Genomic DNA, 24,074 nt, shown 5'->3' on the forward strand with positions numbered 1-24,074 from the left:
CTCTATAACTACTATTATCAGTATTATTCTTGTATTTTTGTTTGCTATGCTTGGTTGTTTCCTTTAGAATACAGGTTTGTGGAGGACAGGGGTTATTTACTTTTTGATCTTGGCATCCCCAGGATGTGATTGATTTCCATTGCTTCTCCTGTAGATTGCCTCCCTCTCTCATTCCTACCCTCTCACTAAACTTTCAGTCTTTCCCTGTTGACTGACAATGCTCCCATGTCTCAGAGGTGACTGGAGCTCAAGGATCACCCCCTTACTAAACTGGTGACCTTGACTGAACAAGTCAGTTTCTGGCTCTGAATGTCCACTTCTTTGTTGGTAATAATGTCACAACAGACATTTGAAGAGTTACTTTGAGCGTCAACCAATCAGCCTTTATGAAGGCCCTCCTATACGGGCATTGTACTAAGTATAGGAGATACAGTCCAGAACACTCAGTCTAATGAGGCAGACCACATGCCGTCAACTATGTACAAACAAGATATCTACAGGATGAGTCAGGGGTAGTCTCAGAGGAAGGTGCTAAGATGGAGGAGGACTTGGAAAGGTTTACAGAAGGAGGTGAAACTAAAAGGAATTCAGAAAAGCCAGGAAGTGGAGATGAGACAGAATTCCAGGTATGTGTGTCTGTATATGTGTGTGTGTGTGTGTGTGTGTGTATGGGGGGGCAGTCAGCAAAAAATGCTTGTAATAAGGAGAACTTTCTTGTGTGAGCAACAAGGAGGACATCACCACCAAATCACAGAGAAGCTGGGGGTGAAGTGTAAGAAGCCTGGAAAAGGTAGGAAGGGGCCAGAATATGAAGGGTTTTAAAAACCAGAAGACTTTATACTTTGTTCTAAAACATTGTCATACAAATGTCATATGTAACTAATATCGAAATCTGTCAAACATGATTGTACATGTATAAACTTGTTAGATTACTGGCTATCTTGGGAATGTTCATGAATTTTTGTGTCATCCTTGCACAGGGGTCATGTTAACCTTCTCTGTATTGTTCCAATTTTAGGATTTGTGCTGCTGAAAGAAGCAAACTTGCTGTCTTGGGAAGGAGGGAGAAAATTTTGGAATTCAAAGTCATAAAAAAATAAATGATGAGGGGCAGCTAGGTGGCACAGTGGATAGAGCACTGGCCCTGGAGTCAGGAAGACCTGAGTTCAACTCCAACCTCAGATACTTAATAATTGCCAAGGTGTGTGACCTTGGGCAAGTCACAACCCCATTGCCTTAAATAAATTAAAAAAATAAATGATCAAAACTATGCTTAGCCTATAATTGAGGTAATGAGGGCAATGCATTTATATTCTGAGGGCTTACTTCAGAAGTATTTACACAACCCTAACTGGGCCCTCACTGCTGCCAGGCAATCTAACTCTACTTCCCTTATCAATTCACTCTCCCTCTCTCCACAGCAGTTTTTCCAAAACTGTCCCTCCTCAAACTTGTCAAGGCCCCTACTCCCCCTACTCTGAGCTGAGAACTTTGTCTCATCTTTTACAGAAAAAGTTGAGGCCATTTGCCATAAGCTGACTCTTCTTCCTTTCCTAACACTCCTGTCTCCTGTCATCCTATTCAACCATCTCACATGATGAACCATCATCTGTTCAATCATCCCATCTTCTCCAACAAGGTCATCCCTTGTTTTTCACTTAATTTCAAACTGTTTACCTCCTCCTTTCCTACTAAAAAGTCACTTAACCTTTTTTTGTTTAAAATGGTTTTTATTGAGATATCTTAACAAAATGGCACACCTCTCTCATGGTGGGAGAGAGGGATGGGGAAATTCCAATATACAAGCTCTTTTATGCACTTTGAAAGACTGTTCCTACTACCTACAAACATGCCCATGTTTCTCCTGTGCTTAAAAAATATTCACTTGCTTTTTCCACCACCAATAACTATCTTCCTACTTGTATTCTCCTTTTGGTGGCTAATTCCTTAAAATGGCAGTCTGCAGCAGATACTTTCATTTTTGCCTCTCTTTTTAACCCCTTATAAACCAGCTCTCTCCAAGAATCACACCACAATCCAACCAGTTTTTCTTCTACTGGACTTCTCTGCAGGCAACTTCTATTGATCACCCTCTCTTCTCTTTAGGTTTTTGGGAGATCACTCCTCTGTCTCCTTTGTTGGATCCTCCTCCAGATTGCATCCTCTTAATCATAGGTATCCTGACCTGGGTCCTCTTTCCTGCATCAGCTCTCTAGGATTTCATTATCACCCAGCTCTGCTGACCTTAAGGTTCACATCTCCCAATTGCCATTCAGACATCTTAAACTCAATAAGTTCAAAATTGAATGCATTAGTTCTTTCCCCAAAGCATTTCCCCCTCCTAACTTCCCTAGTATTATGGAGGGCAACATCATCTTCCTAGTTCCTCACCCAAGGGTCACCTTCCTTTACTCCCTCTCCCTGAATACTGGAGTGGTGAGAGACATGAGGCAAGAGATTCACTATTTTCTCTGGTTATTCCCAAGTCTGGAGTGCTTTCCCTTCTTATCCTCATTTACTGGCTTCTTTTAAATCCCAACTAAACTGCCATCTACAAGAAATCATTCCCGAGCCCTCTAGTGCCTAGCCTCTGTTAATTAATTCCTATTAATCTTATGTGTAGCTGGTTGCACATATTGTTTGCTTCTTGTCTCCTCCATTAGACTGTAAGTTCCTTAAGGGAAAGGACAATCTTTTGTCTCTTTATGGAGCCTCAGGGTTTATCACAGTGCTGGCACATAGGAGAAAATTAATAGTTTAAGGGGTGGTGAAGTTCATTGTGCCCTGGCCACAGAATGAAAATTCAGGGTGGGGGAGTGAAACCAAAGCTCCAGGCCTGGAATCAGGAAGACTATCTCCCTGAATTCAAATCTGGCCTCTGACACTGTGACTCTGAAAAAGTCACTTAATTTTTTTTTTTTGATTAAAATGGTTTTTATTGAGATGTCAACAAAATGGCACACCTCTCTCATGGAGGGAGAGGGGGTGGGGAGATCCCAATATACAAGCTCTGTTATGTACTTTGAAAGACTTTGTTCCTGCCCCTCATGCCAACCATAGGCTGGGGGTCACAAATCTGACTGATACATTGGTTCCTATACATTTCCCCACCCAGCTCGTTATACTAATGAGCAACGATAGATGGAACTCTTTCAGCCTGTGCAAAGGCGAAGGTCAAGACTAGGTTACTCTTTCTTGACCAGTTGAGGACTAGTTTCTTCTAGTCTAGTTTGTCATCTTTGGAATGGGATTGGGAGAACGCTCCCAGTTTTGTGATGGACTGGGGCCATTCCCCCTTTGTAATGGATCTCAAAGGGGCCCCCCTGCACCCCTGTGAAGACCAACCACGCCCTTCATTCCTCACAACTCTCTTTTAAATAACTGCTTGGTCTTCACCCTTCATCGGCAATGTCTTCCTCAAGTTCATTCATAATTTTCATCTTCACTACTGAAAAATCATTTAAACCTCATTTGCCTCAGTTTCCTCATCTGTAAAATGAGCTGGAGAAGAAAATGGCAACGTGCTCCAGTATCTTTACGAGCAAATCCCCAATGAGGTCATGAAGAGTCTGACGCAACTGCACAACAATAAATGTTTGTAGACTGTGTGGGGTGGTGGGAGTGTGAGAAGGTGGAAGCAGGAGGGTGGTTATGAAGGGAGAGCTAACGGGGCTTGCAAAATGATTCCTGATGGGGAGGGTATGACTTACAGTATTGGGGAAGTCAGGATGAGGGAAGGGCTGCAGAGGAGCATCCCGTCTTCAGTTTTGCGCACTGAGTTTTAGATGTCTACTGGTCTTGGGATAGGCAGCTGGAAGTTCTCGAGGGGAGATCTCCAATTGCGGATCTGGGGGTGCACGCTAGCTAGGCCCCCCTTGATGCGGGTGCCCCGGCGACCTTCTGAACCAGGTCCCGCATCTGCCTTGTTTACAAAGTGATGGCCTGGTGGCCTCTCCCGCGCAGGCCCGCGGCTTCGGATCAGGAAAGACTAGTTTCACTCGGTTTAAAGAAGGGACGAGGGGAGGCGCGCGGGGGGGGGGGGGGGGGGGGCTTTTCCTTGTCTCCTCCAAGTCAGAGGATGGGGGGCGCTTTTGGAAGGACAAAGGCCAGGAACTGGAGAAAAAAGGGCGAACTTCACGCCCCCATCAACGCCCCTTCACTTTCTGGAAGCCCCCGCCGGCAGCCGCGCCCCCCGCGCCGCCCGCCTTCCCGGGCCGGCGCGCTGCGGCTCCTCCCAGTTCCCAGGCAACCGGCGCCCTGGGATCTCCGCGCCCGGAGCCAAACAAACGCTCCCCGGAGGCCCCCCTCGACGCCCCCTCCCCCGGGCCCAGGCAATCCGCAGCCGCCGCCTCCGTCTGGGCGTCCGGGGCTGGAGGGGGCCCCGGGAGGGGCGGGAAGCGCCCCCCGGGGAGGTTCCGCGCGGCCCGGCCCGGGGAGGCGGGCGCAGGCTGGCTCCCGGCGGACCTGGGGAGGGGGCGCCCCGAGCCCTCGGCGCGGAGCACGTGCGCCGCCGCCGACCTTCCGGCCCGGCCCGAGGGCGCGAAGGTGGGGGGGGTCTCCCGGCGGCGGAAGCGGCGGCCCCGCCCCGGCCCGCCCGGCCCGGTGACACATTAGCCCGAAGTTTGGCGCCGCGCTGGGGCCGCGGCGGGGGAGGGGCCGGGCCGGGGCGGGGCGGCTCCCGGGGCTCCCAGCCCTCTCCAGGTGCGGCGCCGCCCTCTCCCGCCTCCAGGCCCGGCCCCTCCTCCCGGGCCGCGCCGCCCCGGCCCTCGCGGGGAGCCTTCCCGCCGCCGCGCGGGCCTCCCCGGTCCGGAGCTCGTCCCGAGGCGGCCCCCGCTGCCCTGGTCCTGGGCCGCCCCGCCTCCCGCGGGGCCCCTACCTTGGGAGCTCCCGCGCCCCGGGGCCGCCCGGACTCAGGCCGTGGGCCCGGCTCGGTCTTTGCCGCTTGCCGGCCCGGGTGACCTTGACCGAGCGCGACATCTCACGCCCCCTTTTTTCTGGGTTGTAAAATGGCCGTGGCGTTTACCTGTTGCGCCCCAGGTGTGGGGCCCCCCGAGCGGCGGGCAGGCGCAGCCCCGGCCCCGAGGGGCTGGCGAGAGAGGGAAAGCGTAGCAAAGGCAGAAAAGGCGCCCGTGGTCCGGAGTGGACAACCCACTAGTGGAGACGGGCGGGAAGTGTGGAAGCGCGCCCCGGCCCGCTCCGAGGGCTTCCCCGGGGCGGCGGGCGAGGGTGGCATAAACACGGGAAAACGAAGGCAGCGCGGGCCCTGCTGTGCGGGGGGAAGAGGGGTTCAGCAGAGGCAGGGATAAGTGCGGGGGAAACGGCCCCCCGCGGCCCGGGGAGCCGAGCGCACTGGGGGGGGGGCGGCCTCAGCGGGAAGGCGGCGCGATGGAGGAGGACGGGGGGCGCAAGTCAGGGAGGTTGGGGGGCGCGAGGGGTAGCAGAGGCCGAGAGCCAGGGGCGACGGAAGGCAGGGGGAGGCCGGGCTGTGGGGGGCCTGGGGAGTCCCGGGGGGGACGAGTGGGCCCGACCCCGGGGCGGCGCGGCGAAGGCATCAGCCGCCCCGGGCCAGGAGTCCTGGCCCGCGCGCCCCGGAGCGCCCCGACCCATGGGGGGGGGCAGGGGCCGGCGGGCCTCGGCCATGTGCTCCGCCCCGGAGTGCGGCGTCCGGCGGGAGCGGGCCCCGGGCCCCCCGAATGCGGCGGGAGGCGGCGGCGGGGGCCGCGCGCGGGGCTCCGGGTGCCGGCCCGACCCGGGGCTGGCCCCCCTCGGCCGGCGCCCGCGGGGCCGCCGGGCCCGGGCCGCGCCGGGAAGGTGGGCGCACCTGGCGGCGCGGAGGGGCGCGGCCGGGCGGGGGGGCGGGGCCGGGCGCGCCCCCTCCCCCTCCCTCCGCCCCTCGGCTCCCTCCCCGAGCCAATGGGGCCGGCCGCCCCTCCCCCGCCGCCCCCCGGGAGCCAATGCCCGCGCCCCGGGGGAGCCGCCCGCGGTCACGTGGCGCGCCGGGGCAGGTAGCCCTGGGAGGGCGGGGCGGGGGCGCCGCGGCGGGCAGGGCCCGGGCCGCGCCGCCACAGGGGAAAAGCGCGAGCGCGGCGGCCCGGCCCGCAGTCGGCCCGCAGTCGGCCCGGAGCGGAGCGCGCGGAGGGCAGGCGCACGCGGCCCGCCGCAGCCCTGGCTTCAGGTGGGGCCGCCCCGGCCCGCCGCCCCCCGGCCCCGCGCCCCCCGCCGCCGTGCCCCCGGCCATGACGCCGCCGCCGCCCCCCGCGCCCCCCGACGCGCTGGTGCTCTTGTTCGGGGCGACCGCCGGCGCCCTGGGGGCCCGGCTGGGCTCGGACGAGCGGGAGCTGGTGCTCCTGGTGTGGCAGGTGGTGGACCTCCGCAGCCGCAAGGTAGGCTCGGGCCGGGCCGGGCCGGGGGGCGCCGGGCCGCCCCCCGCCGCGCCGCTGACCCCCTCCCCCGCAGGTGGGCCGCCTGCACAAGTCCCTGGTGCGCGCCGACGAGCCGGAGCTGAGCCAGCAGTGCCGCGAGGCCAGCGGGCTGAGCGCCGAGGGCCTGGGCCGCGCCGAGCCGCTGGACAAGGTGCTGCAGCAGGTGAGGCCCCCGGGCGCGGCCAGTGCCTGGCCTCCTCCACCTGCCGACGGGGGGGCGGCCCGGGCCCGCCCTGGGCTCGGAGCCCGGCCCGGGCCGCCCCGGGACTAGCCCCCAGCAGCCGCCAGGCCGACCCCGGCCGGGATCGGGGGTGGCCGCAGCCCGCGCGCGGGGGGCAGCGTGGAGAGAGGACTCGAGGGTGGCCCCGACCCCCCCCCCCCGCCGCGGTTCCCCGGTGGGGGGGGGGGAGGTGGGCTTTTTAGGCTTTTCAGGCTTCTTCCTCCAGGCTTCCTCAGACTTGGCAGGCCCCGCGCGCCTCCCTCCCTCCGCCCCCTCCGATGGCGGCGTGCCCTGACCTCTGAACAGGGAGGATAAGGTAGGGACAGGTTGTTTGGGTTCCTGGCTCCCTGCTGACTGCCTGTGCCCGGAGGCTGGCTCTCGGGGGGCCCTGCCCCGCCTCGTCTGGAGTCCAGGGAGAGTGGGCAGCCCGCAGCTCCTGCGTGGAGGGACAGGGCTTGGTGTCCGGCCCTTAGCCTCGTGGGGGAGGCAGAGATGAGATCACCTGGGGAGCCGGCCCGCTGGGCGAGGGGCAGAAGTGGATGCTGCCCAGGAGGAGGATTCGTTGAATCCGGGGGGGGGGGGGGAACATGAGATAACTGAGCACCTGCACCTCTTCTGTCCACGAGCAGAGGGTCCTCCCTAGGAAGAGGAGATCTCTTTCTGGGGGTGGGGAGGGGGGGGATGGTGGCTGGTGATGGGCAAAAAGCAGGAAGGGTCAGAGGTAGTCGTTTGGTCTGTCTCAGCCATTTCCCTATGGACCCGACCCCCATTACCTTTTGCTTTTGGGAGCAGATGGGGCATTTAGTGGGTTTTCTAAGGGCTTGGTCTGGTTCCCTCATAATTCCCTTCCCACCCCTCAAAGTGAGGCTGCCACGCTGCCAGTGAGGCCTGTTCCATGACATTCCCACCGGAGAGTTTGGGTCTTGCTGGGTCCGCTGCTCCCCCTTTCCCGAAACCCCTTTCCCCTTCTGGGTTGTGCTTTGGAGGATAGGGGGAAAGTGACTCACTATTCACCAGCTTTCCTCTCCTCCCCTTCCCAGTGGAAATTGCTTGATCAGCACTGGGAGGTGGGGTGGGGAACAGGTTTTAGAGGGAGAAAAATTGGGTGTGATGGGTTCTTCCACCCCTACCGTGATCAATCTGAGGTTCTATGACCCCCCTCATTACTGCCCTTTCCTGATTTGAGTTCCGAGGCTCATGTGATCTTGTGGGAAATGGTGCTCTTCACCTCTGTCTCTACACCTTCCCAACCACACTCTATTACAGGGAAGGAGGACCATGGCATTGGCCCCAGGTGTGGGTCTGGGGTCAGAAAGAGGGTACCCTTGATAAAGTGGGGCCTGAGATGAGGGGAAGGGAGTCTTCTCCTGGGAGTCTAAAGTCCTTGGTTCAAATTCTAATCTCTAAAGTGCCCCCCACCACCCCATTTCCTGTGATCTCTCAGTAGATGTGAGGCCCGGCTGTTTGGGAATGGTCCTTGCTTATCTTAAGCAGACAGTTGGGGACCAAGGGTTGGTTCTTCTAGTCATAGGCAGGGCCACCGAGGCGTTCTGATGTCCTGTTAACCATTCCATCAAAGGGAGTCTTTGTGAGATATCCTCCTTCACCTACCTAGGAGGCGGTTAGGTGGCATTGTGGACATAGTGGTTAGGGAGACACTAGGTTGTGTGACCCTGGGCAAGTCCCTTAACTTCTTCCCTGGTTTCTCCAAGTTCTCTTTCGGTTGTAAAATGAGGATTTAATACTTGGACCCTCATCCTTACAGGGTTGTTGTGAAGACACAAGATGATATAAAGTACTTCTCAGGGCCAGGGTCCAGCATATAGTGGGTGCTTAATGAGCAATTATTCCCTCCTCCTTTTCTCCTCTCTCTCCCTGGGAGGGAACTTTCTGTGTCCTGGGTACCTGAGTCGAGAGCCCTTGAGCCTCAGCTTGCCAGGGAAGGTGTGTGGGCAGAGGCCTCCACCCTGAGAACGCTCCCTTTGCGGAGGCCGGCCCAGCCCAAACTCCCAACTGTGGGAGACGCCTCAGCGAGCCTAGGCCTGCCTGAGCCTGGGGCCCGCCTCTGCCCCGAGCCTGTGGCTTCCCTTGCTCAAGTCGGCCGCTGGGCTTTGGATCAGACTGCTTATTTAGTAAGTGATTGTTAAATGTATGCTCCTGTGCTGGGTGTCAGCAAGCATTAAGTTCCTGCTGTGTACCAGGCCCTGTACTTGGGGGACAAACCTAGGGATCCCTTTGTGTGGGGATACCAGGAGAGGAGGCCTTGCCTTCAGGGAACAGTGTGTGTGTGTGTGTGTGTACACACATGTATGGGCCTACACTTCCGTGATATGTAAACAAGTAGTATGACACTAAAGGTTCAAATGAGGAGCTTGGAGGAGAGCCCTTGTTCGTGGGGGCAGGGAAGGAAGGAGGAGAGGAGTTCACCAGAAGAGGCAGTCATTCAAAGCCTGGCTGGTGACTGGAGCAAGGGAGGAAGGCAGGAGAAACAGGGAATGACCAGCGACAAAGGAGGGTGGGAGGTGAAGTAAGGCCGGGCCTGCAGCCTCTCCCGAGCTTCAGCTAGTTAGCACCAGAGGCTCCGGTGGGCTGCAGTTTTAACTTCCCTCAGGATGGGGAGATGGTGGCATTGGGGTCTGAAGACCCCCAGGAATGGGTTGGACTGGGGGCAGAGCAGAGGAAGAAATGTCTTAGTCAAGTGGGGGGCCTGGTTCTTCTTCCTTCCCAGCTCTGTGACCTCCAGTTAGCCTGGGTAAACATCATACCCTAGTACCCTTTCTTGTGGCATTGCTGGAGGGATCTGGTGAGAGGGGCTGGGGGTCAGCCTTTTGTTTTTGTTTTGTATAAGCAGGAGGCCATTAGACCTAGAGGAAGGATCCTGTAACTTTTGCAGGGCCCAGGGTGGTCTGTGAAGGGGGAACACAACTGGCTGGGCATCTACCCAGCTGAGCCCTGGAAGAGAATCAGCTGTCTAGGAAACTGAGGCTCAAGAAAGGGATGACTCAGGACAGTTTAGTCTTTTTCCCCCTCCCTCTCCCATCCCCACCCCCAGCCCCCACCTCCAGTCTCCTAAGCAAACATTCCCTGGTGCTTGGTGGATGTCAATACAGCCAGGGCCAAAGCTCACTCTGCCCTAGGACATTTGTCCTTGGGGAAGGGGCAGTCTGCTGGCTGGCAGGCTTCTGACCAGAAAAAGGGCTCCAAGATGAGGCAGAAACTCCTGGAGTCTGTCAGACGACCTCCTTCCACTCCCCCCCAAGCCCCTGGGCTGTTTGGTGTAGGCCCCTAGAGAGAGGCATTGCCAGACTTTCCTCTAGTCTGTTTTCTGGTTGGACATAGGGTTGGTGTATCCAGGTTTTAGATCCCTGCCTGGGCCCCAGAAAGACCCAAAACTGATGATTTACCAGATAGACCCTAGAGGAGCACCCAGGGCTCCCTTCCCTCCTCCCTCAGTCCCTCTGGGGATGTTCTTAGGGTCTTTGCCTCCTGCTCTGGGTTCCAGAGTCCTAGGAATGGGGAAGGAACACAGAACAGTGACCAGTCTGCCTCCTCTCCATTTCTCAATTTCCACTTGTTGGGCTCATGATAGGAAGCATTTATGGCACTGTATAAGTGTATTAAGCTCTTTACAAAGGTCTCATTTAATCCTTGCCACAACCCTGGGAGGTTTTTAACAGATGAAGCAACTGTGAGGCTAAGAGACTTGCCTAGGGTCACACTGTTAAAGGAATGACAGATTTGAATTCAGAACCCCAGGGCTAGAGCTCTATCTACAGTGCTACCCACTGCCTCACTCTGCACCCTTCTAGAAGCTCTGCTCAGTCTTTGGTTCTTGGATTTCCTCAGGTCGTGTCTTCCCCATCTGAACTGGGTCCAGGGCAGTGGCCAGTTGGATCTCTGGAAAGGGGAGGGGGGGGGTCTAGTCCCAACCCCTCCCCTCAGAAATATGCACATTCTCTGCCATCTCTTCCTTCCCCCTCTCTCCTCCCCCTTCCTCCCCTTTCCCCTCTCTCTTTCCCCCCTTCCCCTCTCTTCCCCCTCCCTTCTTTCTCTCTCTTCCCCCTCCCCCTCCTCTCTCCCCCACCCCTACCCAACTCTCCCTTACTCCAGGTGTGGCCCAGTGACAGAATCTTGCTGGACCAGTTTTTCAACCTGAATGTTCTCTTATCCTTCCCAATCCCTTAGTTAATGTGGACAGATGTGGCCACGTGTCTCATACACTCAAACTTGAGTGTGCTCTCTCTCTCTTTCTCTCTCTCTCTCTCTCTCTCTCTCTCACACACACACACACACACACACACGCACACACGTGCCCAGAGACAGCTGGTGCCTAGGGTAGGAGACATGGGGGGGGGCAGGATATCTAAGATTCAACCTCCAAAAGTTTCAAGGCCCCCCCATCTGATTCTTCCCAGTCCTCAAATTCTTGGGGAGGAGGGAATTCTACCAGAGGGGAGGGCTGGGGTGGAGAAGCACCGGTCAGAGGCCAGAGCTTTGCTTGGGTCAGTTTTCCCCTTTGAAGAAAATTGGCTATTGTGTGCCAGCTTTCTTCTGGGCTCGGCCGTAGGTGTTGGGAAGCCTGGGAGTGCCCCCCTCCCCGGGCAGCTGGGGGGTTGTGGAGCCCCAGTCTCCTGGTCCTTGCATGCTGCCAGCCTGGAGGAGGGCCACCGGCCTTCTTCATCCTAGAGCATAACCGGTTACTCCGGTTTGGAACTTTGTTCAGCCCCCCTTCACCCCCACACCTCTCCCCTACCCAGATGGGGGGTGGAGAGTTGAGGTTGCACCCCAAGGGCTCCCTGGAAAGATCTGCTCTGGAATTAGGTAGATTTCTGAGGGATTTGTAGAGTGAGTTTTCCTGGTTTTGGGGGAAGCTGGCCAGTGAACCTCAGCTGCCGCTAACCCTCACCCACATCTTCCTCCTCTAGTTCTCACAGTTGGTATTGGGGGACGTGGAGCTCCTGGGAGGGGGCTCCTACACGCTCTGCACAGATGGGCCGCTCCTGGTTCGACAGGTGCTCCACCCAGAGGCTTCCAGAAAGGTGTGATGGGGACAGGCCGGGGTCCAGGGTGGGCGCTCTCATCTTGGGTGCTGGCAGGCCCTCGGGAGGGGCCGGCTCACCACCCCCCCCTCACCCCCAGAACCTGGTGCTTCCCGATGCCTTCTTCTCCTTCTACGATCTGCGTAGGGAGTTCCACACGTGTCGTCCAGAGGCTGGCCCAGCCCGAGACCTCACCGTGTCCACCATGGCCCAGAGTATCCTTACCCTCTCTTGATCTCTTTGGGGGGAAACTGAGTCAAGACTCAGTTTTTGTTGGGAGTATATGCATGTCTGTGTCTGTCTGCGTCTCCATAGAACTAGAAGATGCCTAGGTTCTCTGGAGAGGACACAGGGCCTGGATGTGTAGAGTGTGTGTGTGTGTGTGTGTGTGTGTGTGTGTGTGTGTAAAATGCATATTTATGTTGGGTTTAAAGTTGCATGTGAGGGTAGTTAGGTGGCGCAGTGGATAGAGCACCAGCCCTGGAGTCAGTAGAACCTGAGTTCAAATCTGGCCTCAGTCACTTAATAATTACCTAACTGTGTGGCCTTGGGCAAGCCACTTAACCCCATTGCTTTGCAAAAAAAGAGAAAAAAACCTAAAAAGAAATACTGAAAAAATAAAGTTGTGTGTGAGTGGGTAGAAACTCGACTTGGATTCTCAGGAGAGCCTTGGCCCACGGTGGTGGGCTCGTGCCTGCCTGCAGCCCTTCCCTTCTGCATGGAGGCTTTTCCTTCACGCGTCCCCTCCACCTCCCAGACTTGGGGCTAGACACAGATGCTGCTGAGGATGACTTTGGCGTGTGGGAGGTGAAGACCATGGTGACCATCGTTTGCCATCTCCTCTCCGAACAAAGTGAGTCCCTGCTCGGCCCCTCCCTGTGGCGGGCGACTCTTCCCTGCCCCCCTCACCTGCTTCTCTCCCTCAGATCACAGCTTCACGGAGCCAGAAATTGTCAAGTGCAAGTACGACTCCGGACCTTGGTAGGTGGTCGGAGCCGGAGCCGGGAGGGGCAGGCTGGGCGCTGCTCTGGGATGGGATTGGTCTCCTGAAGGGGCTGCACTTTTGTCCCTCTGTAGCAGCAAGGCTGAGGTCGTGGACAACGAGACCGTGGTCCGGGCCAGAGGCCTTCCGTGGCAGTCGTCCGACCAGGACATCGCCCGATTCTTCAAGGGGCTCAACATCGCCAAGTGAGGAGGTGGTGGGGGGCTGTGGAGGGGGAGGGGGCGTTGTCTCCTGCAGGGGGGACAGGGGAGCCCCAGAGCCCTGGGTGACCCTCTCTGACCCCCTCCCAGGGGGGGTGTGGCGCTCTGCCTGAACGCCCAGGGCCGAAGGAACGGGGAGGCGCTGGTGCGATTCATGGATGCGGAGCAGCGAGACCTGGCCTTGGAACGGCACAAGCACCACATGGGTGCCAGATACATTGAGGTGGGTGTGGAGGTGGCCAGTCTGGGGTCTGGGGAACAGGTAACCTCCTGCCAGGTTGACAGGGGCATGTGCGTGTTTGTCCCTCTTACAGGTGTACAAAGCCTCAGGGGAGGAGTTCCTCAAGATCGCGGGGGGTGAGTGACCCTGATGCTGGGGGCACTGGGCGGGGGGTCTCTGATCAGCGTATAACTGGGGAAGAGCAGTGGCACTTAGGTAGTGCCAAGTGCCTGATCTCACTTGAATCTCTCAATGGCCCTGGGAGTCCCATTTACAGTTGAGGAAACTGAGGTAAACGGTGACTTGCCCAGGGGCACCCAGCTCTTAAAATAGAGTTTGACCGCCATGCCCCAGCTGCCACCGAAGGCCCCGATGGCATTCTTGGTTGCTCTGCCCATCCCAGCGAGGCCCCCATGATGCCCCATGCTCCGATGTCTCCTCGAAGTCCCCAGGATGGCCTGTGCTCCCCCGCCCCTCCCCGTGTCTCCTTAGGGTCCCCGGGATGCCCCACACTCACCCGCCTCTCCCTCCCTGTCTGTCCTTCCTGCAGGCACGTCGCACGAGGTTGCTCAGTTCTTGTCTCAGGAGGACCAGGTGATCATCCGCATGCGGGGGCTGCCCTTCACGGCCACTCCTGCGGACGTCCTCGCCTTCCTGGGCCCTGAATGTCCAGTGACTGGGGGCACGGAGGGCCTGCTCTTCGTCCGCTACCCAGACGGGCGGCCCACGGGCGACGCCTTCGCCCTCTTCGCCTGCGAGGAGCTGGCTCAGGGCGCGCTCCGCAAGCACAAGGGCATCCTCGGCAAGCGCTACATCGAGCTGTTCCGAAGCACGGCGGCTGAGGTCCAGCAGGTACTGCTGCGGCCAACCTGGGCCCCGGGGCAGTCCTGGCGGAGGGGTGGCGCCCTCTCTGCCCCTTCTCTCTGTCTTCCATCAGGTTCTGAACCGCTACATGTCAAGCCCACTGATCCCCACGCTTCCAGCCCCCCTGATCCCTGTGCTGCCCGCCCCGTTCCCCTTGGCGGGGGGAGGTGTGCGCGACTGTGTGCGACTGCGGGGCCTACCCTACACCGCCAGCATCGATGACATCCTGGGCTTCCTGGGAGAGGTGGCCGGAGACATCCGGCCCCACGGGGTGCACATGGTGCTGAATCAGCAGGTGATGGGGGAGCCGGGGGCAGCCCAGGAGGGGAATGGGGGGTGACCCCAAGGAGGGGGGCAGTCCAGGGGGCAGCCCTAGGGTGACGCTGCTAGAGCACATTGAAGTGTTGGCATACACAGGGCCGGCCATCCGGAGATGCCTTCATCCAGATGAAATCTGCAGATCGGGCGCTTGTGGCTGCCCAGCGTTGCCACAAAAAGATGATGAAAGAACGTTACGTGGAAGTCTTTCCCTGCTCCGGGGAGGAGATGAGCCTTGTGCTGATGGGGGGCACTCTGAGCCGAAGCGGCATGTCCCCCCCACCCTGCAAGTTGCCCTGTGAGTGAACATCGTGTCGTTGCCCCCCTGTGGGGGGGCACTGCCATCCTGGGCCACCTTCAGGTGGGAGCCCATGGCCTTGGTGGGCACTTTTGGAGGCTCTTTTGCCTTGTAATGGGGAAGACGTTTGTACGGGCTCCTTCCTCTAGGGCTGACCCCTGGCCAGAAGGATGGCAAGCTGACTTCCCACACTGTTCTTTGGACTTTGGGGGAGTCGAGTTCCTTCTCTTGGGGCTTCTTGCTTTTCTTTCATGAAATGGGTGGACTGGATTCCATCAGAGTCTGTGTTTCCTGCCAGGTCTCTCGCCCCCCACGTACGCTGCCTTCCAGACAGCCACAGCTGTGATCCCCACCGAGGCTGCGGCTGCCCTGTACCCCCCGTCAGCCCTCCTCCCTGCGGCCCGGGCTCCCACCGCCCCTACCCCTGTCACCTACTACCCCCCGCCAGCCACTCAGCTCTACATGAACTACACAGCCTATTACCCCAGGTAGGAGAGGGGCTCCCCTCATCCACTGAGCGGCCCCTTCCTGGCCTCTCCCTTGATCCTGGGCCCCTTCCTCACACATTGCCGAGTTCCCTTTTCCCCTCTCTTGTTGCTTCCTCTACAGTGTCTCTGCACGTGCTCTGACAAACAGCCACCTCTGGTCCCCATTGGTGCGTCCTTCCTCCCCTGCCCCGCGTACCAAGTCTCCAAGGACTAGGGGTGTTTGTGGGCTGGAGGTGAGCCAGACCCTCTGGGGGACCGCCTCTTCTGAGACCTCTGCCACGTTTCTTCTCCTCAGCCCCCCAGTCTCCCCCACTACAGTGGGCTACCTCACCGCTCCCTCTGCAGCCGTGGCCCCGGCCCCTGCCTCAGTGCTACAGCAACCAGGGGCTTTGGTGAGGATGCAAGGGCTCCCGTACACAGCCGGCGTGAAGGACATTCTCAGTTTCTTCCAGGGCTACCAGGTGAGGGTCCCCCATAGCTCGGAGCCCTCCCTGTACGGAGGCTCCAGCACAGTGACCCCATCTCCTCGGCCCTAAGGGAAGGCTCTTTGGGAGGGAGGGGGTGGTCACTCCACTTGGATGAAGGGCTTGGAGCGCAGCCAGGAAGATCAGTTGACTTCTCACCATGTTCCTGTCTCAGCCCAGCCCTTTGAGGGTGGTCCTGCAGAGGGTTAGCAGCCTAGTGTGCAGTGAGGAAGCGGAGCCGGGAGCTGGCCTGCCCAGCCCTGACCTGTCTGCCCTGGGGCTGGCCAGTCTCAGTTAAGGGGGCCAGGATACACATGGGCTCTCTACCCTCAGGAACAGGGTTCCCCAACTCTGAGATGACCTGCCCCACCCTCAAATCTGCCCTTCAGACCTCTTCCCCCCTCCCATCTTCGCATCCTCCTTGACCCCCGTGTCACCCTCTGTAGCTTGCCCCTGATGACTACGCCAATTTGGTCCCAGTTGGTGACCCCCCCCGCCCTGTTCTACAAGCCCCTAAAGAGTGGGTGTGCTTGTAGCTGTGAGGGACCCCAGAAGGTAAGAGGCTGTGGGGGCCCCTCGCCTCCTGCCTGGCTGCACTAATAATCTGGTTCTTGCCGATCAGCTAACCCAAGGGCCTTGGTGGGCGTGCTGTGATTGTGGGGCCTGCTGGGATGGTGGGGTGGCTGTAGCCAGAAGCCGGGTTATCTCTTCTGGCTCCCCAAGACTCTTGCTCTGCTCTGACTCCCTCCTGCCAGTCTCATTCTGCTCCTTGTGTGATGGTGATGGCTGTGGTTATGATCTGTCTCTGCTAATGTTGGGCTCCGGAGGGTTGGCCGCCCAGCGTTGTCCTCTCTCACCGTCACCCTGGAACCACTCTGGACCGGAGCGGCTGGCTGGGTGACCTCTGCCTCTGGGCCCCAGCTCTGAGCCCACCCTCTCGTTGCTGACTTCTCCCCCCTGTGCCCCGCAGCTGCCGGCCGACTCCGTCCTGGTCCTCCACAGCTTCAGCGGACGGCCTCGGGGCGATGCCCTTGTCACTTTCCCCAGCCTGGATGCCGCACGGCGGGCCGTGGCCGAGGAGCACGGCCGGACTCTGGGCGGTCAGCGCGTCCAGCTCTCCCTGATCTGACCCGACATGCCAGGGGAGAAGGTCCAGACTCGTCTCTGACACCCAAGTGCCTTGAAGGGGAGAAGGGAGGAAGGGCTATTGCTTCCTTCCTCCCTGCTCTCAGCAAGCCCTTTGCCCTTGTGTAACCGGTGATCCTCGCCTCCTGCTCTCTGCTCACCCCGCCTTTGACTTCTGCCGAGGTGACCACCCCCTTCCTGTCTCCCCTCACTAGTGAAGGGTGGCCTTGGGCTCCTCGTCCCTGTACCCCCCTGAAGCTTGGCCTCGAGTTGTGGAGGTTGGGGTGAACAGCCCAACGCGGGACCTTTTCCCCTGTCCTCCACACTGCCAGGCTGTAGCCCTTTTTAAGTTATGAATTTTTTTTTTTAATTTAAACCAATGCAGAAGGGAGTCCCTGTTTACACATGTGTGTATGTTGTGCCTCTTACGTGGGACTGCTTGGTCAAGCATGACCGGGGTTGATGGGTCCTGGGCCCGTCTAGCCCCAAAGGTCAACACGGGCTGTGTCCATCCTGCAGTGGCTCTTTCAGAGACTGGCACTGACCCTTCTTCTTGTCCTTGACCTCCCTCTCCCCCTATGGGTGTGAGTATGGGCTAGGTAGGGCTGGAAGACCATCCCGGAGACCCACAGAACTGTGTTCCGTACCCTTCTCGTCCTGCATTGACCCAGACAGGCAGCCTTAGGCCTGAAGGGAGGAGGCCTTTGAATAAAAGATGGAAACACCAGCCCAACCTGCTTCTGTCCTCATTCTGAACCTGTCCTCTTGGGGTGGGGTGAGGGGGAGACTGGACGTCCTAATGATAAGTGGAATTGTGAGGCGGACCTTGGTTACCATCTAATTCCCCTTTACAATAGACTTTGAAGGAGGGTCTTGGCTCTTCCCCCACATCGTCAAATCTACTCCATTTAACACTTCTCCTGTTGTTGTATCTCAATTTTGTAACCAATCAAGGGTTTCTGCCCCATTCCCTCCCACCCTTAGAGCAAGGCCCCAGAGCTAGTGATTGGTGTGTATTGTTGATTCAGCAGAGGGCACCCCTGGATTATCCTTGCCCAGCCCTTCCAAAGTTGGCACTGTGTTGGGGCAAGCTGTTTATTGATTGGGTTTAGTTTGGAAGCCATTTGATTTAGATCTCACTGGGAAAAGCTAAGAAGGGTTTTATAAGTTTCTAGGGAAAGGGAACAGGGATAGAATGCCTCCTCCCAGGATTGGGAACGTGTTGTTTTTGTGGTGGGAATAACCAGTTATCTGCTTAGGACCCAGCTTTATGGGTTATTTGCCAGACAGAAGGTCTCAATTTCCTTGAAAAATCAGGGGGTTAGATAACCTAACGTTCATTTGAAAGTCTTATTTTTTTCTGAGGCTTCTTGGGCCACCTTGGCCTATCTGGGTTCAATATCTGCCAGACATTGTCATCCGCATTGAAAAAGTTTACTTGTATCTGGAGTTCTGTATATCAATGCAATCGAGGGTTGAAGCCAAAAAAAGTCCATTGCACACTAAATGTGCCCCTCCCCCAGGTGGGCAGGTTAGCAGGGCCCCAGTGGAGGAAGATTTCTCATGTCTAATTTCACTGGTGCAGCTGCTCTAGCCAGAGAGGATTTTTTCTTTTTTTTTTTCTCCACTTGAGTGTTGCTTCCCAATGATCCTTAACGATCATCGGACTTCCCCATAACAAAACCAAATTAAGCTCAAATAACCCAACACACTAGGCACGTCCAGCAACATAAAGCACATATCCTCCCTCGCGCAACCTCTCTCTAAAATGTGTTTTATTCTCAATATTGGGATTGGACACTGATGTCTTTATGTGATTTTGTAAGTTTGGTTTTGCTTATCTCACGTCTTCATAATTCATTTTCTTACAGTCTTTTCTTAGTTGGTTGACTGAAGAGGGCTAAGATTTGGGCAGAGGAATAGAGAAGGGTAGTTTTCTCTGATAGGCACAATTAGCACACAAAATATAATACACATACTCTCAAGATTGATTCTAACACCCTCTTGTGGGAGAAAAAGGCTATAGCAGTCTCAGAATAAAAGGGTAATGGATGTTAGGGGGAGATCGAGATGAGGAAGACAGCAAGGTGGAGTCAAAGATATTTGAGGATCTGAATTTCCCAAGAGAAAAGCTAAGGAAAAAAGGGTGACTAGAATACCAACAACAAATGCCTGGATAGAGTAGGACGGGGCAGCCACCTAGAGGCCTAGAGGCAAGATCAGGAGTTCGCTTTGGAATCCCACGGAGTCGGTTGAAACTTTCTTCACCAGTGTAAGAATGACCCTTCTACTTGCCATTTTTGAAAATGAATTTCATGAGGATTTGACAGTGTGCTGGGCTGTTTTTGATAGAAATAGCACCAGTTGGTCAAGATGTTTTGTTTTGTTAATGAAATGAAGCCAGTTTTGTTTGTAATCTTAACCCACCATATCTTTCTACAATGTCAATGAGGCAAGTAAGTCACTTGAGATATGTCAAATGTATACTGGTCAGAAGAAGTACAAGATGGTATCTATCATAAGGAGAGCTAGACAGCATAGAGGGTAATCAGGAAGGATTCAGCTTCCCTGGTTCAAATTTGGTGTCAGATAAGGCACATAACTGAGCCTCAGTTTCCTCAATTGTAAAATGAGAAGGAAATGGGAAACCACTCCATTATCTTTGCTAAGAAAACCCCAATGGGGTCACAAAGAATTAGAGACAACTGAGAATTATAAAAACCTGTTTTATGTTATTTCAGATTGTCTTTTTAAAAAATGCTCTAAATTTAAAAATAGATGGGTGGCTAAGGCAGAACCAGAAAAGAGTATAAGTTTAGCAGACTAGGAAAATGAACTCTGATCAAAATGACAAAGTTGTCACTAAAACCTGGAGCATCAGTGACATCATATGATCCACAACACTACAGGACCATCCCAAAGGGAGCATGGTATTTGATTCTCGGCTCTTATCAGGAAATTTCATGGGTTTTGATTTGGTGTGTATTTTCTTTGCTGGGAGGCTGTGGGGAAATAACCTGCCTGTGGCCTTGCGTTGTTAATTCAATGAAGACAACATTTGATCTTTCATCATTTATTTTAGCACTATGATTGAAAAGCCTCAAATACTAGGTTCTTCCCTTTGTATAATGCAAGTAGCACTGCAATCATAAAACTTACAAAATGGTTGAAATACAAAATGTACATGAAATTACAATACATAGCTCTGTAAACATAATCTAGCACAGTTTTATGAATCTTTTTTTTAAATATAAAAGTTTGCGGACCCATCTCTAAGCCTCAAGGAATGACGTCCATTCTGAATATCAAAAATAGTTTCAAAGCATGGGGGCAAGCAACACTGCCCTCAGTCCCTTTTTCTCTTTGGTTTGCCAAGGAGTTCCACTGACCTGGTCAAAAGGTTACCAGGAGAAAGCTAATGGACACTTTGGGGATTTGTTTTTCAGAAAATTCCTCACAGCCCGCCTGTCAAGTACACAGAAGATCCATGAGCTTCACACTTTTGTCCCTTCCCTCCTTCTCCCCTCCTACCCCCCCACCCCCCTGTCCCCCTAGGGTGGCTAATGTACCAATACCTGTACGAGGTTTGCCACCTCTCCTGCCGTGGCTGCCACCAGGCCCTATCCAGGGTTCTGTGAAGTCTTCACCATTTGCATAGCCCAACAATCAAAGGTTGTGTGTGCTTTTTGTACCATGACATTGCACAAGATTTTTTTTAACAGTCTTTTGGATACAAGCCACAAAAAATATTAAGACCCTTATACTGAAACTTTTAAAAGGCAGATACAAAATTGTTTACATAATATCCAAAGCTGTCTTTTTATTCTATGTAAGAAAGCATTTCTAGGTCTACAGGCATCAAGGTATGTAAAGGCATCAGAAAATTTAGTGCATAGCAACTTGGGATTGTACTGCAGAGCGCCTCATGGGTGAGGAACACCAAGAATTATTACTGTGGTCAACCGAGTGGGTTTGCAGTCACTTTCTGGGCTTGGGACTCTAGATAGAAGTCCGTGCACTGTTGACTCCAGCCGAGCTCACTAAAGGTCTTTACAGACACATGATTCAGTCATGAAACTTGCCAACAGGTGGTGAGGTTTAGGAGGAGCTCCAGGAAGCCACACCACGAGCAGGGCAGGGATGGCCACAGTGCTGCTAGCTGTCCCTCCAGCCACCTTCATCTGGAATCCTAGGACCAGGCTGACTAGTAGGGACCCATCAAAGAACCATCCAAAAAGCAAACCCTTCTTTAAGATTACAAAACTAATTTTAAAAAAATCTCCCCCACAATGAGTCATTAGTCTCATTGGGTCAATGGGTCTTTAGTTTGTGAATGATTACAATTCATAAGGGAAGTATATTTTTTTCTCCCTTGAATAGCAAAATACCATAGGAAACATGTTTAAAAATAGCAAACTTCTTTATCCTGAAGAGAGCTGAGGAGAGTATCTGAGAAACCTTAGCTTCAACACCAGGAATGTTGTGTCTACTTCTCTCAAAGTGCACTCAGAACCAGGTCAGATCGAGTTACTCTTCAAGAATTGCTTTGCCTCCTATCGAGAAGTGATTGGCTATCATATTAATTAGTGGTAATCACTCCAAAATGAAGTCCCTATCTAAAATTGTACTTACTTAACAGTGGAAAATAACTTATATTACATTCCATAGTAACTCAACAACCTGGAAACAACAGGGTCTTAGCTAAAGCCGGCTTTACAATGTGCCACCTATTGTCTATAAAAATGGTCTATTTTGTCCTATCAAGGATAAAGTTTACAAAGACCAGCTACTAATTCCCACCATGCCAAAGAAAAGCCCCTTAGATTAAAAGAAAAAATGAAGCCATTAATAGAAGTAATGTTGGAATTAGTTCAGAATATAGAATCAAAGTAAAAGGACTCATTTTCAAGCTGGCAGGGCAACTCTTGGCCTGCAATACCAGCTCAATAGAGAGTCTTCTAGGAGGCAATCGTTTTGTTGTCTTTTACACTTAAATTCAAAGGTAGACCAATCAAAACTGCCTTTCCATAAAGGGGAGGATAACACCAGAAAACTACTAAACGTAGAATTAGAATTAAAATTTCTGTGCAGCCTAGCTTAGAGAAAGCTAGGAATATCTGGAGAGGAGTGAAGTGCAAAGAAGAATTTTATCACAAACAGACCAAGAAATCATCTGCAAATACTTCCTTATTTTCTCTTTCTAAAGTGGCTTTGAAAATGAGATTTCAGTTAAAATCCCAATTTTCCAAGTAAGAAAAATAATTTCAGTATGAGTCTGTATGAGAAGAATATGGGAAGATTATCTGTAAAGTTATAAAAAGTTTGCATTTTGGAATGTCATTTCTATCCCAACACCTGAAATGATGGATTGGTCTCTTCTCAATGTATTAAACAATACTTTACATTTATAAAGAAGTACAGAGCTACATTTTGCTTTACTTCCTACAACATCCCCCATGACGTCATTTTATGCAGAGGCTTCAGCTGGTGGGTCTTTTTGCCCCTGGAAAGTTTTGTTAGCAAAGTTCTCTTTTTAAAACATCAGAGCTGGAAGGCCTTTCTAATGACAAGCAGAAGAACCATTCCTAACTATTCTATGAAGCTTGCCTTAAAAAAAAAAGCTGCATTATAGAAGGCGGATTAGATCTTTTCTTCAAATTCAGAGCAGCCTGGGATTATCAGAACACACCTTCACACTTTTAAAGCACCCCAATATAAAAGTATTCTCTTTAAATGCAGAAAAAGCAAAGCTCACTTTTAAATAGCACAAATATCCTATGTTGTTTCTTTTCATTTTTACAAAGTTCATTTATACACTGTCCAAGGAACAAGATTTAGAAATGCTGTCCCTATGTCAAAAAACAGCACCCACAAAAGGGGCAATGCAAAGAATACAGTTCCAGTTCATGAAGGCCACAGGATTGGAAGCACAATAGGTTAGAGAAGAGGTGACAGACAAGAGCGATTCAGGGAAATGCACTGGTGTGTATGAACATCTAATTGCAAGGGTCTTGATTCTTAGACTCCATCTGATATTCTTGAATCCAATGAGTCCGGGACCTCATGATGAGGCTGAATTGTCACTGCTGCTCCTCGTGAAACTGATATCTGGGACATATCTCTTCCTATGATCTCATTCACTGGAAAAGAAGAAAAGAAAGTGACGTCATTTTTGTGTCCTTATGCCGCAAGCCTTTGAGTGCTTTAGATCTTTGGAATTATTTTTGCAGTTGATCTGTGCACAGGTTTCTAGAAAAATGAACCCACATACCCATAAAGCCATGCAATAAAGAGGTTTAAATTCAAAAAGTTCAAATTATTGAACTGAAATATAAGAAAAAAGTGAACACCAGTTCCAAATAGAGTATTAACAGGATGTTTTTCCTCCAAAAAAGTCCAAGGTACTGTCTAGAAATAGTATGTACTAGATTACAACACAATTTAATCTATCCCCTATATTTTACAGATAGGTAGACTAAGGTCCAAAAGAGGGCCAGCAGAAGCTTTTGCTCAAGATCCTGAGGATAGTGCATAGAATATATGAGATTTCCACCTAGATCAGCTTTCATTTTATTTATGCACTGTAGAACTAAAGCTTCACCCCATTCCTCTGCAATCTATCACAGGACTTTTGACAACATAGCTTCTTCAGATTGCTTGGTCATGGATGGACACATTTCATGACAGTCTTTGATTTTATATTTTCTGTCCTCTTTGGGTTTGCAATACATACCCTTCCTCTTAGTGGTTCCTCTAGGTTATTATTGAGCTTTGAGCTAAGATGAGAGGATTTAGGCCAACAAACTGATATTTTACAGTTGAATAGCCCAGGGAAATACTGACTTGTCAGAGTAAGACAAGAGGTGAGCAGTGAAGTTGGGTTCAAATTTAGGTTCTGTCAACTAAATCTAAAGTTGTTTTCAAGATTATTATACTGCATCTCCTACTTGATACTCAAATTCTCTTTTGCATTTGACATAGATACTTTGAACTCAAAAATTCAATCAGTAGAACTTTTTTTTTTTCCAGGTAGTGGGGTTAAAGTGGCTTGCCCAAGGCCTCACAGCTAGGTAATTATTAAGTGTCTGAGGGCAGATTTGAACCCAGGTACTCCTGACTCCAAGGCCAGTGCTTTATCCACTGCGCCACCTAGCTGCCCCAATCAGTAGAACTTTAAAGAAACTCATTTGCCTGTTATTTCAACAATAAAAATGGATAGAATAATAGCACCTATCTTGCAGAATTGTGAGGCACAAAGGAGACTCAGGATGGCCTGTTTAATATAAATAATCTATAAATATTTATTCCCTGCTTCCACTGTCCTGAAATATAATTCTTGCCTGTAGTTGAACTTCAGCAATTAAGGACAACACCAGTCAGTAATTTCTTCAGTTTGACAGATACCATTTGATG

The 24,074-nt window shown here is 53.3% G+C and overlaps 2 protein-coding genes and 1 non-coding gene across 5 annotated transcripts in view; 1 reads left to right on the top strand and 2 right to left on the bottom strand.

Annotated features, from left to right (window-relative positions):
• Positions 1 to 935: 935 nt before the first annotated feature.
• On the bottom strand, positions 936 to 1,042 carry LOC141510523 (U6 spliceosomal RNA). Its single transcript, XR_012474996.1, has one exon. It is a non-coding gene; the product is annotated as a U6 spliceosomal RNA (small nuclear RNA).
• Positions 1,043 to 6,236: 5,194 nt separating this feature from the next.
• ESRP2 (epithelial splicing regulatory protein 2) lies at positions 6,237 to 16,762 on the top strand. Its single transcript, XM_074214130.1, has 15 exons — positions 6,237 to 6,383; positions 6,457 to 6,585; positions 11,568 to 11,681; positions 11,782 to 11,896; positions 12,439 to 12,534; positions 12,608 to 12,662; positions 12,759 to 12,869; positions 12,975 to 13,107; positions 13,199 to 13,241; positions 13,655 to 13,956; positions 14,042 to 14,263; positions 14,386 to 14,584; positions 14,883 to 15,072; positions 15,368 to 15,533; positions 16,507 to 16,762. Exons 1-15 carry the CDS (start codon positions 6,237 to 6,239, stop codon positions 16,663 to 16,665), a joined length of 2,181 nt encoding a protein of 726 aa, XP_074070231.1. The 3' UTR covers positions 16,666 to 16,762.
• Positions 16,763 to 20,193: 3,431 nt separating this feature from the next.
• NFATC3 (nuclear factor of activated T cells 3) overlaps positions 20,194 to 24,074 on the bottom strand; it is a 186,703-nt gene continuing 182,822 nt past the window's right edge. For 2 of the 3 annotated variants that reach the window (XM_074202066.1, XM_074202063.1), the window contains exon 10: positions 20,194 to 22,801. In XM_074202066.1, coding sequence (XP_074058167.1) covers positions 22,680 to 22,801 — 122 coding nt within the window. In that variant the 3' untranslated portion in view covers positions 20,194 to 22,679. The remainder of the gene's footprint in view (positions 22,802 to 24,074) is intronic. The other variant, XM_074202065.1, reaches the window with a different exon arrangement.

The sequence above is a fragment of the Macrotis lagotis genome, chromosome 1 (genome assembly GCF_037893015.1).
Source record: "Macrotis lagotis isolate mMagLag1 chromosome 1, bilby.v1.9.chrom.fasta, whole genome shotgun sequence".
NCBI lineage: Eukaryota > Metazoa > Chordata > Mammalia > Peramelemorphia > Peramelidae > Macrotis > Macrotis lagotis.